Here is a 12257-nt window from a genome sequence, read left to right on the forward strand (position 1 = left end):
TGCCGTTTCTACTCTTATTAATAATAATACAGATGTTTTACAAGCTGAATGAGTCGTGTTCCCACTGTGTGATATTGCTGTAGTAGTGTGTTACAGTGATTTATAGGACTTGGATAGCGCCATTGAAAAGAATCGGTTCAAAAGAACGACTCGTTCACAAGTTCAGCGCTCGTGCATGTTTAGAGGGGCGGTGCAGTGGGACTTTCCAACTTCCATCGAAGAAAAACACGGAAGAGTCGGGAAATAACAGACCTTTGACTCATCTCGGTCCAGCCGTTCCCGAAAAACGAGAGAGAGAGAGATACTTTCTCTTTCTACCAACCATGATAAGACTCCTCTCCACACAACCCAAACATGACCGCGGACATTCAGACTAAAGCCGGTTATAATGACCTGAAAGAGGACTCCGGAGGAAGCGCGCAGTCTGGAAGATGGGGCGCTTACTTTCTGATTTTGAGTTTGGTTTTGGCCGTGGAAACCTTCATCACAGCCTGTTTTCTGTATGACTTCGCCAGTGACATACACACTGTGAGTACGACCAGACAAACTGCAGTCTACAGCCTACAGCCCTATAACACCATCTGTGATCATGAGGAAAGACTACAACCACTACTACTACTATTACTACTACCAGTACTAATACTAAAATTGTATAAAAATAACTGATTTTATACAATTATCATTTCAAATTGTAAAAAAAAAAAACATATGAGAAAATGCATGTTAACATACTAATATTAAATCTAATGAAGTCCTGTGTAGATTTTGTTCCCAGTTTGTAGTTTGTTGCGTTCCACCTTAAATGGTGCGGCAGTAAAATCATAATGGCCACGATGTAGCGACAGCACTGCTTAAGGTGGAACGAAAAAAAAAAAAAAAAAAAAAAAAAATTTTATATATATATATATATATATATATATATATATATATATATATATATATATACATACATACATACATATAGGTTAATAAAAAAAACACATTCCCATTACTTAAAAACAACATAATATTTGGTTTCATAATTGAGCACATTGCTAGGTCAATATATATATATATATATATATATATATATATATATATATATATATATATATATATATATTCTTGACATGCCAAATACCGTGATTAAAGTATTTGCTTTATTTCAGTGCTGCAGTCACCCTCGTTTCAGAGCATATTTGGGACATATATATTATTCATTTATTATGTATATATAATTCTGTTCTTTTAAAGGAAAAAAAAAAATCTTTTTTTAATGAAGTGATTTTACCTTTGTATCCTTTTTGAAATATATGCATAGTAAAGCTTTTGGGATTGTGTTATTAAGACACATGCCAGAAGTCATGTTCCTGTTTATATGCAGTTGTTTGTTTCAATGCTTTTCTCTTCACTTTCTCAGACTGATGAATCCCTAAGGCAGGGACTCTACCCCACAGACTGTCTTTACCATTTCACAGATGAAGATGAGGTGAATGGAGGAGGGATGGCAAGCTGTGAGCTAATGAAGAAAGAATTTCAGAACAGCGCCCATCAGGTACTGGCCAGGGATGTAAATATTGATATGATTGAGAAAAGGATTCAGAGCATCAGGAAATGTCTATTCAGCTAATTTGGTATTGTTCACAAGGATTCTCCGGGGGAAAAAAAAGAAATCTTCAGGATTTTGAAGACATGTTCAAAATTCAGAGTTTGGTCCCTAGTTCATATATGCAAAAATAGCGTGTTTGGAGTTCACAGTTTTTATAATGTTACAGAAACCATCACATTTACATATCACTGTCACACAAAAGGCTTGTCATGTCAAGTATTTTAACCCTATACAGAGTACACAGTGAAACGAAACAACGTTCCTCCAGGACCATGGTGCAACACACAATGTAGACAGTACAGTACAAGAAAGTGTAGCAGGCAGGATACTATAAATAAATCAGTTTGTGAAACCACAAACTTTATAAGTGGATCATGGTGGGGTACGGGGGAATGTGCTCTTTCAGTATCACAGATGCTCTGAACATTTGCTGTAAATCAGTCAATCAGTGTTTTTGTTTCCTGTGCAGAGACTTCTGCTGGACATCCAGAACTCTCTTTGGCAGAGTTTAGGAGGTAACACCCTATAACTGCATTTTACCACAGATAGTATTTACTGATTACACATCAGTTTGTAAATGCTCCTATTTGCTTTTTTCACAGAACACAATGTTACCCAGATTTTCAAACCAGCTATACACCTCGGAGCCAAGCAGGAGCTGAAACAGTATCAGTATCTGCAGAAAACAGGTGGGTTAAACTGATACTCTTGTGAAAAAAAGAATACATCTTATTTGCCTCAATCTCAATGTAGCCAAGACATGTAAGCTAATGGAAGCTTATATCCCAACCATTTAGCATGGGTCTGCTAACTGTATGTCGAATTCACCACACACAGCTTCTAAAACCAGAGCTTTGTCAGAATTGTCAGAGCTTCTTTCTGGTTTTGTTGATAACAGCATGTCATACATGTCCAAGGCGAGCGTGTGATGTCTGAAGCGTGCAGTTCGCACATTGCTAATTGGTGGGGTATAATCTTGCATGGCTTGCTCGCTCTCCTCATCACGCTTAAGTGATGTTAGCCAGCACAGGAGTCAGGCGTTAGCTGGTGTGGTGGAGCTGGGGATACCAGCCCTTTTGTTGTGAGCATGATGGCTGTCTGGCAATACAGCATCAGCGGCAGTTCGAAGGGGCGGTGGCTTTGCATGTATCGGAAGAGACATTCTTACCCTCCTAGTGTCGGGAGCATTGCTAGTGCTAGGGCGGGTTAATTGGCAGTTTCAAAAGACAACGTATGTATTGACCTGTGTAGGCTTCACTCAGTGCTTTAAGGTGAATTAACTGTAGGATAGTCTTAAATACCTGGGTGTTAGCATTGGGTGACCATTTGCATGGCATATAACTGCTACATAAAGCCATACATCCTTAAATGTTTGTTCTATAGGTGACCCTGAGGCTGTCGCACTTGCATTAGAGCGTTTAAACTGGGAGGCCTTGAGTGGACAGAGCAGTCAGGAAGGCCTGATGCGCCTCAGTCCTGACGGAGAGATTGTGGTGCCACAGGATGGGATTTATTTTGTGTACTCGCAAGTTTATTTCGAAAGTGCGCACTCAGGACGTGACCTGCAGGTCATGCAGTACTTGTTCAAGCGGACAGACCTTCATCCGGAACTGACTGTGTTGGCCAAAGCTGCGGCGACTCAGTGTCTCAACTCAGAATCCGGTGTGGGACTATATTCCAGCCACCAGGGCGCACTATTTCACCTGGAACGGGGTGACCGGCTCGCACTTTACGTGCGCAACATGGGCGCTGTGCACTTCCCCCCAGAGGCCACTTACTTTGGGGCTTTTATGATAGATTGACAGAACCTGTGCTGAATGTCCACAGTATCTCAGGAATCAAGATCAAGCCAAGTACAACACTCCGGTCCACCACGACAGACACAAGTTGGTCAATATATATTTTAAAGCATTGTAATGTTTTAAAGTCTTAAAGTGCAACAAATAAAGCAGTGTATAAGCTCACTTTTCTCCAAATAACTGAACACACTGGGAAGTGCTAAGGCTCTTGAGCTTAGTGTATAAAAAGCAAGTAAAAGGCATAATGTAAAGCCAGGCTGATATACATGACTGAAATGTATATCATGTAACACACTAAATAACAGTTTTTTGTTATGGCATCATAAGAATTTGCAATCTTTTTGCTAACTTTTTTTATATGTAAATGAATTATGTAAACATTAAAGTTTTCTACTTTCCAACTTTTTAATTACTGTTTTTTTTTTTACACATTGTCTTAACATTTTATGACGAATGGAAAAGTGAAGATTGTTTCTTCTCTCATTCAGCTTGCCATTCTGGAAAAAACAAGGTTTTGGCCTGACCGCAATAAAAGAAACCCTGCTACAAAAAAAAAAAAAAAAAAAGTTTACATGCACTTAGCAATCCAATCATTTATGCCGTAATTGGATTATTCAAGTGGTCATGTAAACAAAAAAATAAATAAATAAATAAAATCAGAGTATGATCTAGAAATCCAATAGAGAGAGCTGGATTTTAGCTCAGTAATCAGATCTCAGTGCATGCATCTTAACTGGAGTACTCTTAGATTCAAGCGGTTACCTGCAATTAGCAAGCATCATTTCACTGCAATACTTAAGCAGTATTAAAATCAACATTTTCACCAAAGTGTTGTCAAGGAGTCTGAGACCCAGACTACAACCAGGTCCAATTTTTTTTTTTATAAATAAACCTACCATAAGAGTATAAAAGCTAATCAACATTAGTAGAACATTCACTACAGTATGTTTAGTATGGTAATATCTGGTTTTGGGTGCAGCCTGTGACCCTCTGGCATGTAGTCAAGCCTGGCAGATACTGTGAGGATTTACTGAATTTATGATTGCAATATAACAAGTGTTTAAAAAAAATAAATAAATAAATAAAAAAGACCAGGTAAGATAACATTGTAACATGGAATTCTGATTTATTGTAAGGCGTTTAGAAATGTGGGTATTTCAGAAAATGTGACCGACAAATGAATTTTCTAATTCTATATAAAAAGTACACTGGGTGAAATACAAAATAAAAATACGAAAAAAAAGAAAACACAATAAAACAGAAAAACAAAACAAAAAGGTCTATACAAAAAACGAGTTTTCCCCACCCGTAAGGTACAAGATAATAAATCTTCAGGAGCAAATTGAAATTAATACTCTGTATAAGCTTAAAACAAACTCCACACAGAAGCCACATGTTTTTTTAAAATGTGTGCCAGAGAAGCTACCAATCCATGGGCTGGACTTAAAAATATTGTACAGTTTGTGTGTGTGTGTGTAAAAAAATAATCCAGAAAAGATAGACAGAGAGGGAGGGAGAAAGAGACACGATGAGAGAAAGAAATAGAAAGGGGAGGGTGGTCTGTTGTAGGGTCTCAGAACCTGCGGCGTTTGTTGGGGCCAAAGTCAATTGGAGGTCCTGGGCGAGGGAATGGAAGAGGAAGACCACCGGGATTCCCTCCAGGACTCTGAGAGAAAGCGAAGGAAAATAATGCAGCAATAAGTTGACGCATTTTATTTTCCACATTCACCCAATAAAGAAAAATTATGAATAAAAGTGATCTTGCATGTATGGCATGACTGAGATTTATGCACAGACTTAAGCCATTACCTCGTTGGCAGTCAGGTTGGGTGCACCTGGAGATGAAGCGTTTCCTCCCATTGGGTTCCTGTTCATGGGCAGGCCCTGACCTTTAACCCCACAGAGAGAAAATTGAGAGTCACAGGTGGGTTAGGATTTCACACACTGCTAGTTACAGGTATATAGCTAGCACAGTATACCAGTGCTTGCAATGCCTATCCTCTGTCAAATGCAGCTTCATTGAGATTTGTTTGCAGACTGAAACCAAAAATCCCTGCTTGCAGTAGTAGTTTCTATGTGAATTCAGCCCAGCACACAAATGACACTTGTTTTAACAGTCGAGGGAAGAAAAAAAAATAAAAGAAAAAAGGTCATCACATCTAGTTTACATGGACATTCATGCATCCCAGTAAAACGTGTGTGATCAATATAGTGGCACTGGAATTAGCAGCAGCTCTGCATCAGCACACCAGATGGCATTGTTTTACCTGCAACTCTGCACTGGTAGAAGTCTTGCAGTATTTATATTTATATAAAAAAAATGATTTACCAAGCTTTCTTCTGTGCCCTGGTTGTGTTGCATTTGTGCTAGAACTGAATGATCATGTGTTAATCTCTGTGATAAGATAAATAATTACTTCAAGCTTTCCTTAAGCCACAATATGCAAATATCACACCAATCCAAGCTCAAACCAGCAGTAGTAGCAGCTGTTATTTTTAGAGTTTTAAATAGAAAAACCAAAGTAAAATAAACAATTAGCTTGTGTGTACATGTAAAACTGTTTGATGGCTTTTGATTGGCAAGTCTGAACCACTATATGGCACACATTCAAAACTAAAAGGTTCCTAAACGGTCTGATGAAGTTCTACCTGACATTGTGCTCTTTTTTTGCCAAAACCAAGAATGCTTCTAAAAATCACAGCAGAAAACCTTCCTGAATCCTTATTTAAAGACTGTAGCTCTTAAACTCATTTTTGAAATTCATCATTTAGTGTAGTGACTCACCTCCCATGTGCATTCTCATGTCTTGTTCCCTCTGAAAAGCAAGCAGAAACACCAGAGGCATTAATGACAAATATGAAGTCACTTAAACGCAATACATGTGGAACATACATGCGTGTGAAAACATGTCTGCCTGTGTATATACAGGGTTTCCCAATTTTTAAGATGAACAGACAAAGAATGAATAAACAGAAAAGCATGATTTACCATTGATCTGTTGAAGTGTGTGGGAAAGGCTGCAGTGTATTGTTTAAATATTAAACAGTGGCCTTTAAATTACTAATATATGCTGCAATATTTAAATAACCCAATAACCAATCAAATGTTCACAGCATGATGTGTAGAGCTGTTTAAAATATCAAGTCATTGATTTCCAATGGCTTAGGTCCATTTATGTATTTAAAATAAGCCAACACCAAGGAAACATTCTACTTGCCTGCTTTTGAAGAATAATGCGATGACCAAAAAAAAAAAAAAGAAAAAAAAAAAAAGAAAAGAAGTGGACTCTGGTGATCAAACTACAACCCTGTAATCACTAAACCAGCATTCTAACCACTGAGCCACAGTCTGGACCTTGGTGTTAAGACAAGTGGTGATTCTTTGTCATAGTATGATTTTGTCTTTAGCACTCTGACATTACACTTGGTATCAGTGCTATAAGGAAAAGACAACTGTAATGCTGTAAGAATTTCAACCTAAAACTGTCAGGAGTTCTGACACATCACGATACTCATTTAACATAACTAAATTATCTGGGTAAAACAAATACAGTCACCATTGAGTGCAACTTCAATATTAAGGAAAAAAACAGCAATATAGTATGCAGCCCTAGTGTGTGTGTGTGTGTGTGTGTGTGTGTGTGTGTGTGTGTGTAAGCATCATGTACAATCCCAGCTAATCCACCCCCTGGCCCTGTGTGTATATATTAGATAGTATAAAATCTCCTTCCTTGGCAACTTGCATGCGTGTAGTGCATGTACTGATGGATCAAAAACGTACTTTCTCTGCAAAGTTTCCCCCCTGGCCCTGCTGTCTCCTCATTAAATCCTCTGTGTGGGCCCGTAGCTCCTCCTCCCTGCGGCGCCGCTCCTCCTCCTGGCGCAGCTCCAGCTGCTTCCTCTTCTGAACCTCCTGGTTGTGCGCCTCCTCCATACGCCTCAGCTCTTCCTGCCTCCTCAACAGATCTGAGAGAGAAATAGAAGCAAGTTTTTAAAGCACACAGGTTTAAAATCAACTGTGGATTTGTTAAGATTTACCCTCCACTTAAGCTCCACTACTTTTTACACAACTTGTTTTACACAACTAGTGTATTTGGCTTTGTTACTAACTCAATGAACTGAAAAAAATAAAATAAAAACAATTTGTTGCATCTACTGCATTACCACTAATAAGGCATTTTCAACTGAACATAACAGCTTGGTATTTATTACCATTGAAAGCCATGAGATAAAGGTGCACGTATTTGTCACTGTACAGCGAAATGTGTCCTCCGCATTTAACCCATCTGGTCTGTCACACACACACACACACACACACGCCCAGGGAGCAGAGAGGGTAAAGGGCCTTGCTCAAGGGCCCAACAGTGGCAGCTTGCCGAGCCCGGGAATCGAACCCACAACCCTGTTATTAATATCCTGGCGCTCTAACCGCTGAGCCACCACTGCCCATGAAACACTGTGGGAAGACTTTGGCCATATCCCCCACCTCTAGAGGAAAGGGACACGCAAACAATGTTTTCAGACTCACCCTGTCTCATGAGCATGACCTGATGCTCGTGCCTGGCCGCATCCATCTCCTGCTCCAATTTCTCCTGAGCTTCTTTAATGTTCCTGTCCACCTGCTCAAACTGCTGCTTCTCCATCTCCATCAGAGCCTTCCAACGCATCGCATACTCATACTCAAACGAGCCAGGTTGAGCAAAACGAGGAGGCTGCTCACGCTCCCTAGGGAAGACGAAAGAGAAATTAAAATATTTTCTTTACATTGCTTTTCAATTACATCAAATTATGAATGAAAAGCACAATCAAAATATGTATGATTTCACCTAAATGATTAGATTTTATTGATGTTTAATGCTAGCCCATTTTACAGTATACGACACTCCCTTGTGGTAGCAAAGTAAAACTAAGCAGAGACTAACATGAAAAAGAAAACGCTAATCATGAAAACCTTTGTGAGAAAAACTCACTTGTGGTACTGAGGATTTTTGCTGACCAGCCTCTCTGGAAGTCCCTCATCTTCATCCAGCTGATCCATGGGCTCCACCATTACTGGCCGAGGAAACCTGAGCAAGCGCACACATACACACAGCTGCTTAGAACTGCTACACCAAAGGTGACCAATACATAAAAATACAACCATCATAAATATTACTACCAAACACACTACGTATCCTAAATCTAATGAATCAGGGCGCTTATTATCCTGTGATTTGCTCAGAAAAGCATACCCCCATACTTAATCATGAAAATTAAATAGTGATATTCCCCTCAGCAAAAAGAATGCGTCATGGTTCAATATTTCCCTAAAAACCTCATTCCATCAGTGCTAACTAACCCACAAATTAAAACCCAGGGATTTTTTTTTTATCTGTCTAGGTTCAACAGATCAGAGGATTTAACAAGCTGTTCATATTTGGCTGTTACAGCTACTGTAGAAAAGGGACGAGGGAAACAAGCTTTGTTTCTTTAGCCAATTAGCACTAGCTAACATTAACAAGGCAAAAGAACTGTAGAAACACGTTTAAATAAACTTGTTCTGATACATTTAAACGTGTAGCTGATTCAGGATCAGTACTGCATTGTCTGAAAAACTCACGAGGTGAGCAGAAACGCTCCGTCAGCGCAGCGATCAAGAGCTTTCCTGGCTGATGGTTTGTTGGCAAACTCTACGATGCCTTTGCCGGTGGGTCTGCCTCGGTCATCCACAATGACGATGGCACGTTCGATCGGGCCGAACATGGCGAAGGCCTCCTCCAAAAGCTCGTTGGAGACGAACTGAGGAAGGTTCTTCACAGACAATGCTGCACCATGAGTGGCAAAGCGCACACGGATCTGGCGGCCACGGAACAATGTGTCGTCCAGTTCAGCTTTGGCGATGTCAGCCAGTGTCTTTGTTTCCTGAGAGGAGAGAAGAGGACCATCATTAATGGCTCCTGAGAGAGCAGTGGGATTTAACATGACTGCTTTCCCACCTACTGTCTTGACCTGCAGATTAGGTTCACAATCATAAAGAACTGACAGGCAGGGGAAACATAGCTCAATCTCGGTAAACAAGTGGCACTGACGCACCACTACAGACAAGGTCACTTTGCCCCATCCTACATTCATTCACGTTTATATTGCCTGTGCGCCCCAAAATCATCAAAATTACAACCAATTTGCATGAGAAATAATGACAATGATTAATTACATAAGCAATTATAAAAGCAGCCTGTTATGATTTTATGGATGCGTCACCATTGGAACTAAATTTTGCTTAATTTAAAAAAAAAAATTGAATAACTTCATAACTTGTTTAGGGGTAATGGTGAACCCCTAAGAATCCTCCCTAAAGCACTCAAACAGTGGTACTGCTGTAGGGGCAAAGCAGGCCCATTTACTGCCACTGCTTTCTCATTTGGGACACAGTCTAACATTCAAGTCTGTCAGGCTTAGCCACCACCCTTACCAGTCGGATGAAGCCAAACCCGCGGTCCTTGTTAATGAAGATCTCAGAGGGTTTGCCATATTTGGAGAAGAGCTTCTCCACTTCTTCTTCGGTGGTGCCAGCCGGCAGGTTCCCCACAAACAGCCGGCTGCGCTGTGTGTAGGTCTTCTCTCCAGGCTTTCTAAAGCTCTGCAGGTCTATGGTCAAGGCATCATCTGAGCAAGACAAAAATAGTCAATTTTAGTCACAACAAATGGTCTAGAATAATAGCTGAACTACGTAGCAATATAGCTGCAGTACTGTTCAAATGTGCAGGCACATTTCACAATATACATTCATATTGAACAGCACTAGAAAAAAAGAAAAAGTGCCATACATGCCAACCAATCAATCACTTCTCAACTGACCTAGAGATTAACCTCTGACACTAGACAACAATGACAAGCAAGCGACACCTGTCCTCCTCATGGCTATGTAACACACATGAATCCAAGGTCTTATGGAAAGAGCTGGGCAGAACATGTAGTAATAGTAGTGCCTGCTTAATACCGAACCCACTATGATAGATATATATAATCAGATAAATACAACAGTACATAAAATAATATCCAGATAACACATTGCAGACATGTAAGGAGGGGAAGGGTTGATTTAATGTATACTTCGTTTACACTGTTACAACTAGAGCAAAAAAGGCCATTTTCAACCCCTCTCTCTATAACCAAAAGGTGGTGAAATTTGTTGCATGTATGCAATATAGCACCGCATAATGCATATTCTACACAGCCTTAAACTAACATTACGCATTACTTAACTAACATTAATGCCACTTTACAAATGTTTTTAGTGCATAAATATAAAAAAAATGCTCTTCTTAAAAATAAAAAATAAATAAAATAGCAAAAACTGATTTATGCCACGTGAACACAAAGTAAACACAGCCTTACTGGGGCTGGCCTGGTCGGTGGAGTCAGTGTGCTGCCCATTGCTGTTGTCCGCTCCTCCACCGGGCTTCCTCTGCTGTTCGTGCTGGGGGTTGTTCTGCTGTCTCGGGGGGCCATGGTTGTGGTGCTCGGGACGAGGTCCTCGGTTTCCCTGCATCTGAGAAGGAGAGGAGAAAAAGTAATCAAACTGATCATACACACCCAAAGGCAACAAATCTTACTTGAAACCCAAAAATCTAAAAACTAAAACACAACGAGACAGAGAGGAAAGCTGCAGCAATAAAAAAGTCTTTCATCTGTGATCACAGACAAAGAGCAAGTCCAGCTGGTGCTTGGTCCAAGTGACTGAAGTGAATAGGGCAGAAGTCCATATGGTGACCCAGAGCACTACCAGGGTTCACAAACCACTTCTTAAAGAGTTATGTCGCGCACTACATAGGGAGTAGGGAATAGGGACCAAGGAACAAATACATAATAAATCTCTTACGCTGGCTAGCATCGCTGCAAGTAACGACTGTATGACAAAGAGATACATCGAGCTCCACACAGGCAGCAATTAAAACTAGCTAAACGTCCCAGCAACCTTATAAAAGTCTAACTGAACCATATCTTTAAACAGCAGACGAACATCATTTCAGCTCACTATACACCATTTTTAAATGATGGTCTTTTCAGGCTAACGCAGGTAGGCTAGCTACACAGCTAGCTAACTAGCTACATAACGCTAGAAATACACAGGCTAACCACATCTGATATGAACTTAGACATGTAAGAAGCTAAATGAGAAATGAGCAATCTGTCAGTAGTTAGACACAGACTCTGGTAGTTGTACTGTTTTATTTAGCTAACATCGTGGTGCAGGAGCCACAAGGCTTAATGCAGAGATTCTCTGCTACTAGCTAGCCAGCTAGCCCCCTCAGCTAGCTCATTCACATGCACTGATTCAGAGCTTCGGCGACAGAGATTTTCACTGCATTTACTGTGAACAGACTAATTGCATTAATAAACACTAGCGTTATTAATTTAAAAGAATTTATAAACCATAAAAAAGGTCCGTTACCTTAAAGTAGATGAAATATTCCGCCGCACACAAAAACTAGGTTGCCCACAAAGAAGACTGAAGGAGGAGGAGCAACTCTCAACTCAACCCGAGCCTTATGGTCGACGTTCATTAGCCGACAGCAAGCCAACGTCGAACGAGTGGCTGGATTTTAATTGGACAATTGTATGACAATCATATTACGTCAGGCAATCCAAACGTTTTCATTGGTGCGCGTCGGTTTCAAACTGCTCCGTAGACTCTCGTTGGTCAGAGCAGTGTGGAAATGACGTAGGAAGCTAGTGCGAGGCGCAGAGATGAAGCTGCGATGGCGCCACCAGCTGGTGTTATTAATAAACAGGCCGTTTGAAAACCTAAAATCGTAGATACCTCGTAGCCCGTCTTCGTTTAGACGATGATTCTCGCTGCTGAACCAGAAGTCCAGAAGGTGGAGCTG

General features: G+C 40.3%; 2 protein-coding genes across 2 annotated transcripts; one reads left to right on the forward strand and one right to left on the reverse strand.

The window, feature by feature from the left end:
• Window positions 1-223: 223 nt before the first annotated feature.
• On the forward strand, window positions 224-3796 carry tnfsf10l4 (tumor necrosis factor (ligand) superfamily, member 10 like 4). Its single transcript, XM_072676488.1, has 5 exons — window positions 224-528; window positions 1400-1534; window positions 2058-2103; window positions 2191-2277; window positions 2972-3796. Exons 1-5 carry the CDS (start codon window positions 355-357, stop codon window positions 3388-3390), a joined length of 861 nt encoding a protein of 286 aa, XP_072532589.1. The 5' UTR covers window positions 224-354; the 3' UTR covers window positions 3391-3796.
• Window positions 3797-4493: 697 nt separating this feature from the next.
• On the reverse strand, window positions 4494-11910 carry nono (non-POU domain containing, octamer-binding). Its single transcript, XM_072676475.1, has 10 exons — window positions 11822-11910; window positions 10765-10918; window positions 9839-10032; window positions 8987-9288; window positions 8358-8453; window positions 7916-8112; window positions 7169-7353; window positions 6173-6203; window positions 5197-5276; window positions 4494-5053 (listed from the first exon to the last, which is right to left on the reverse strand). The coding sequence occupies exons 2-10, from the start codon at window positions 10916-10918 to the stop codon at window positions 4961-4963; spliced, it is 1332 nt and encodes a 443-aa protein (XP_072532576.1). The 5' UTR covers window positions 11822-11910; the 3' UTR covers window positions 4494-4960.
• Between the last annotated feature and the right edge of the window lie 347 nt (window positions 11911-12257).

The sequence above is a fragment of the Salminus brasiliensis genome, chromosome 1 (assembly GCF_030463535.1).
Source record: "Salminus brasiliensis chromosome 1, fSalBra1.hap2, whole genome shotgun sequence".
Lineage (NCBI taxonomy): Eukaryota > Metazoa > Chordata > Actinopteri > Characiformes > Bryconidae > Salminus > Salminus brasiliensis.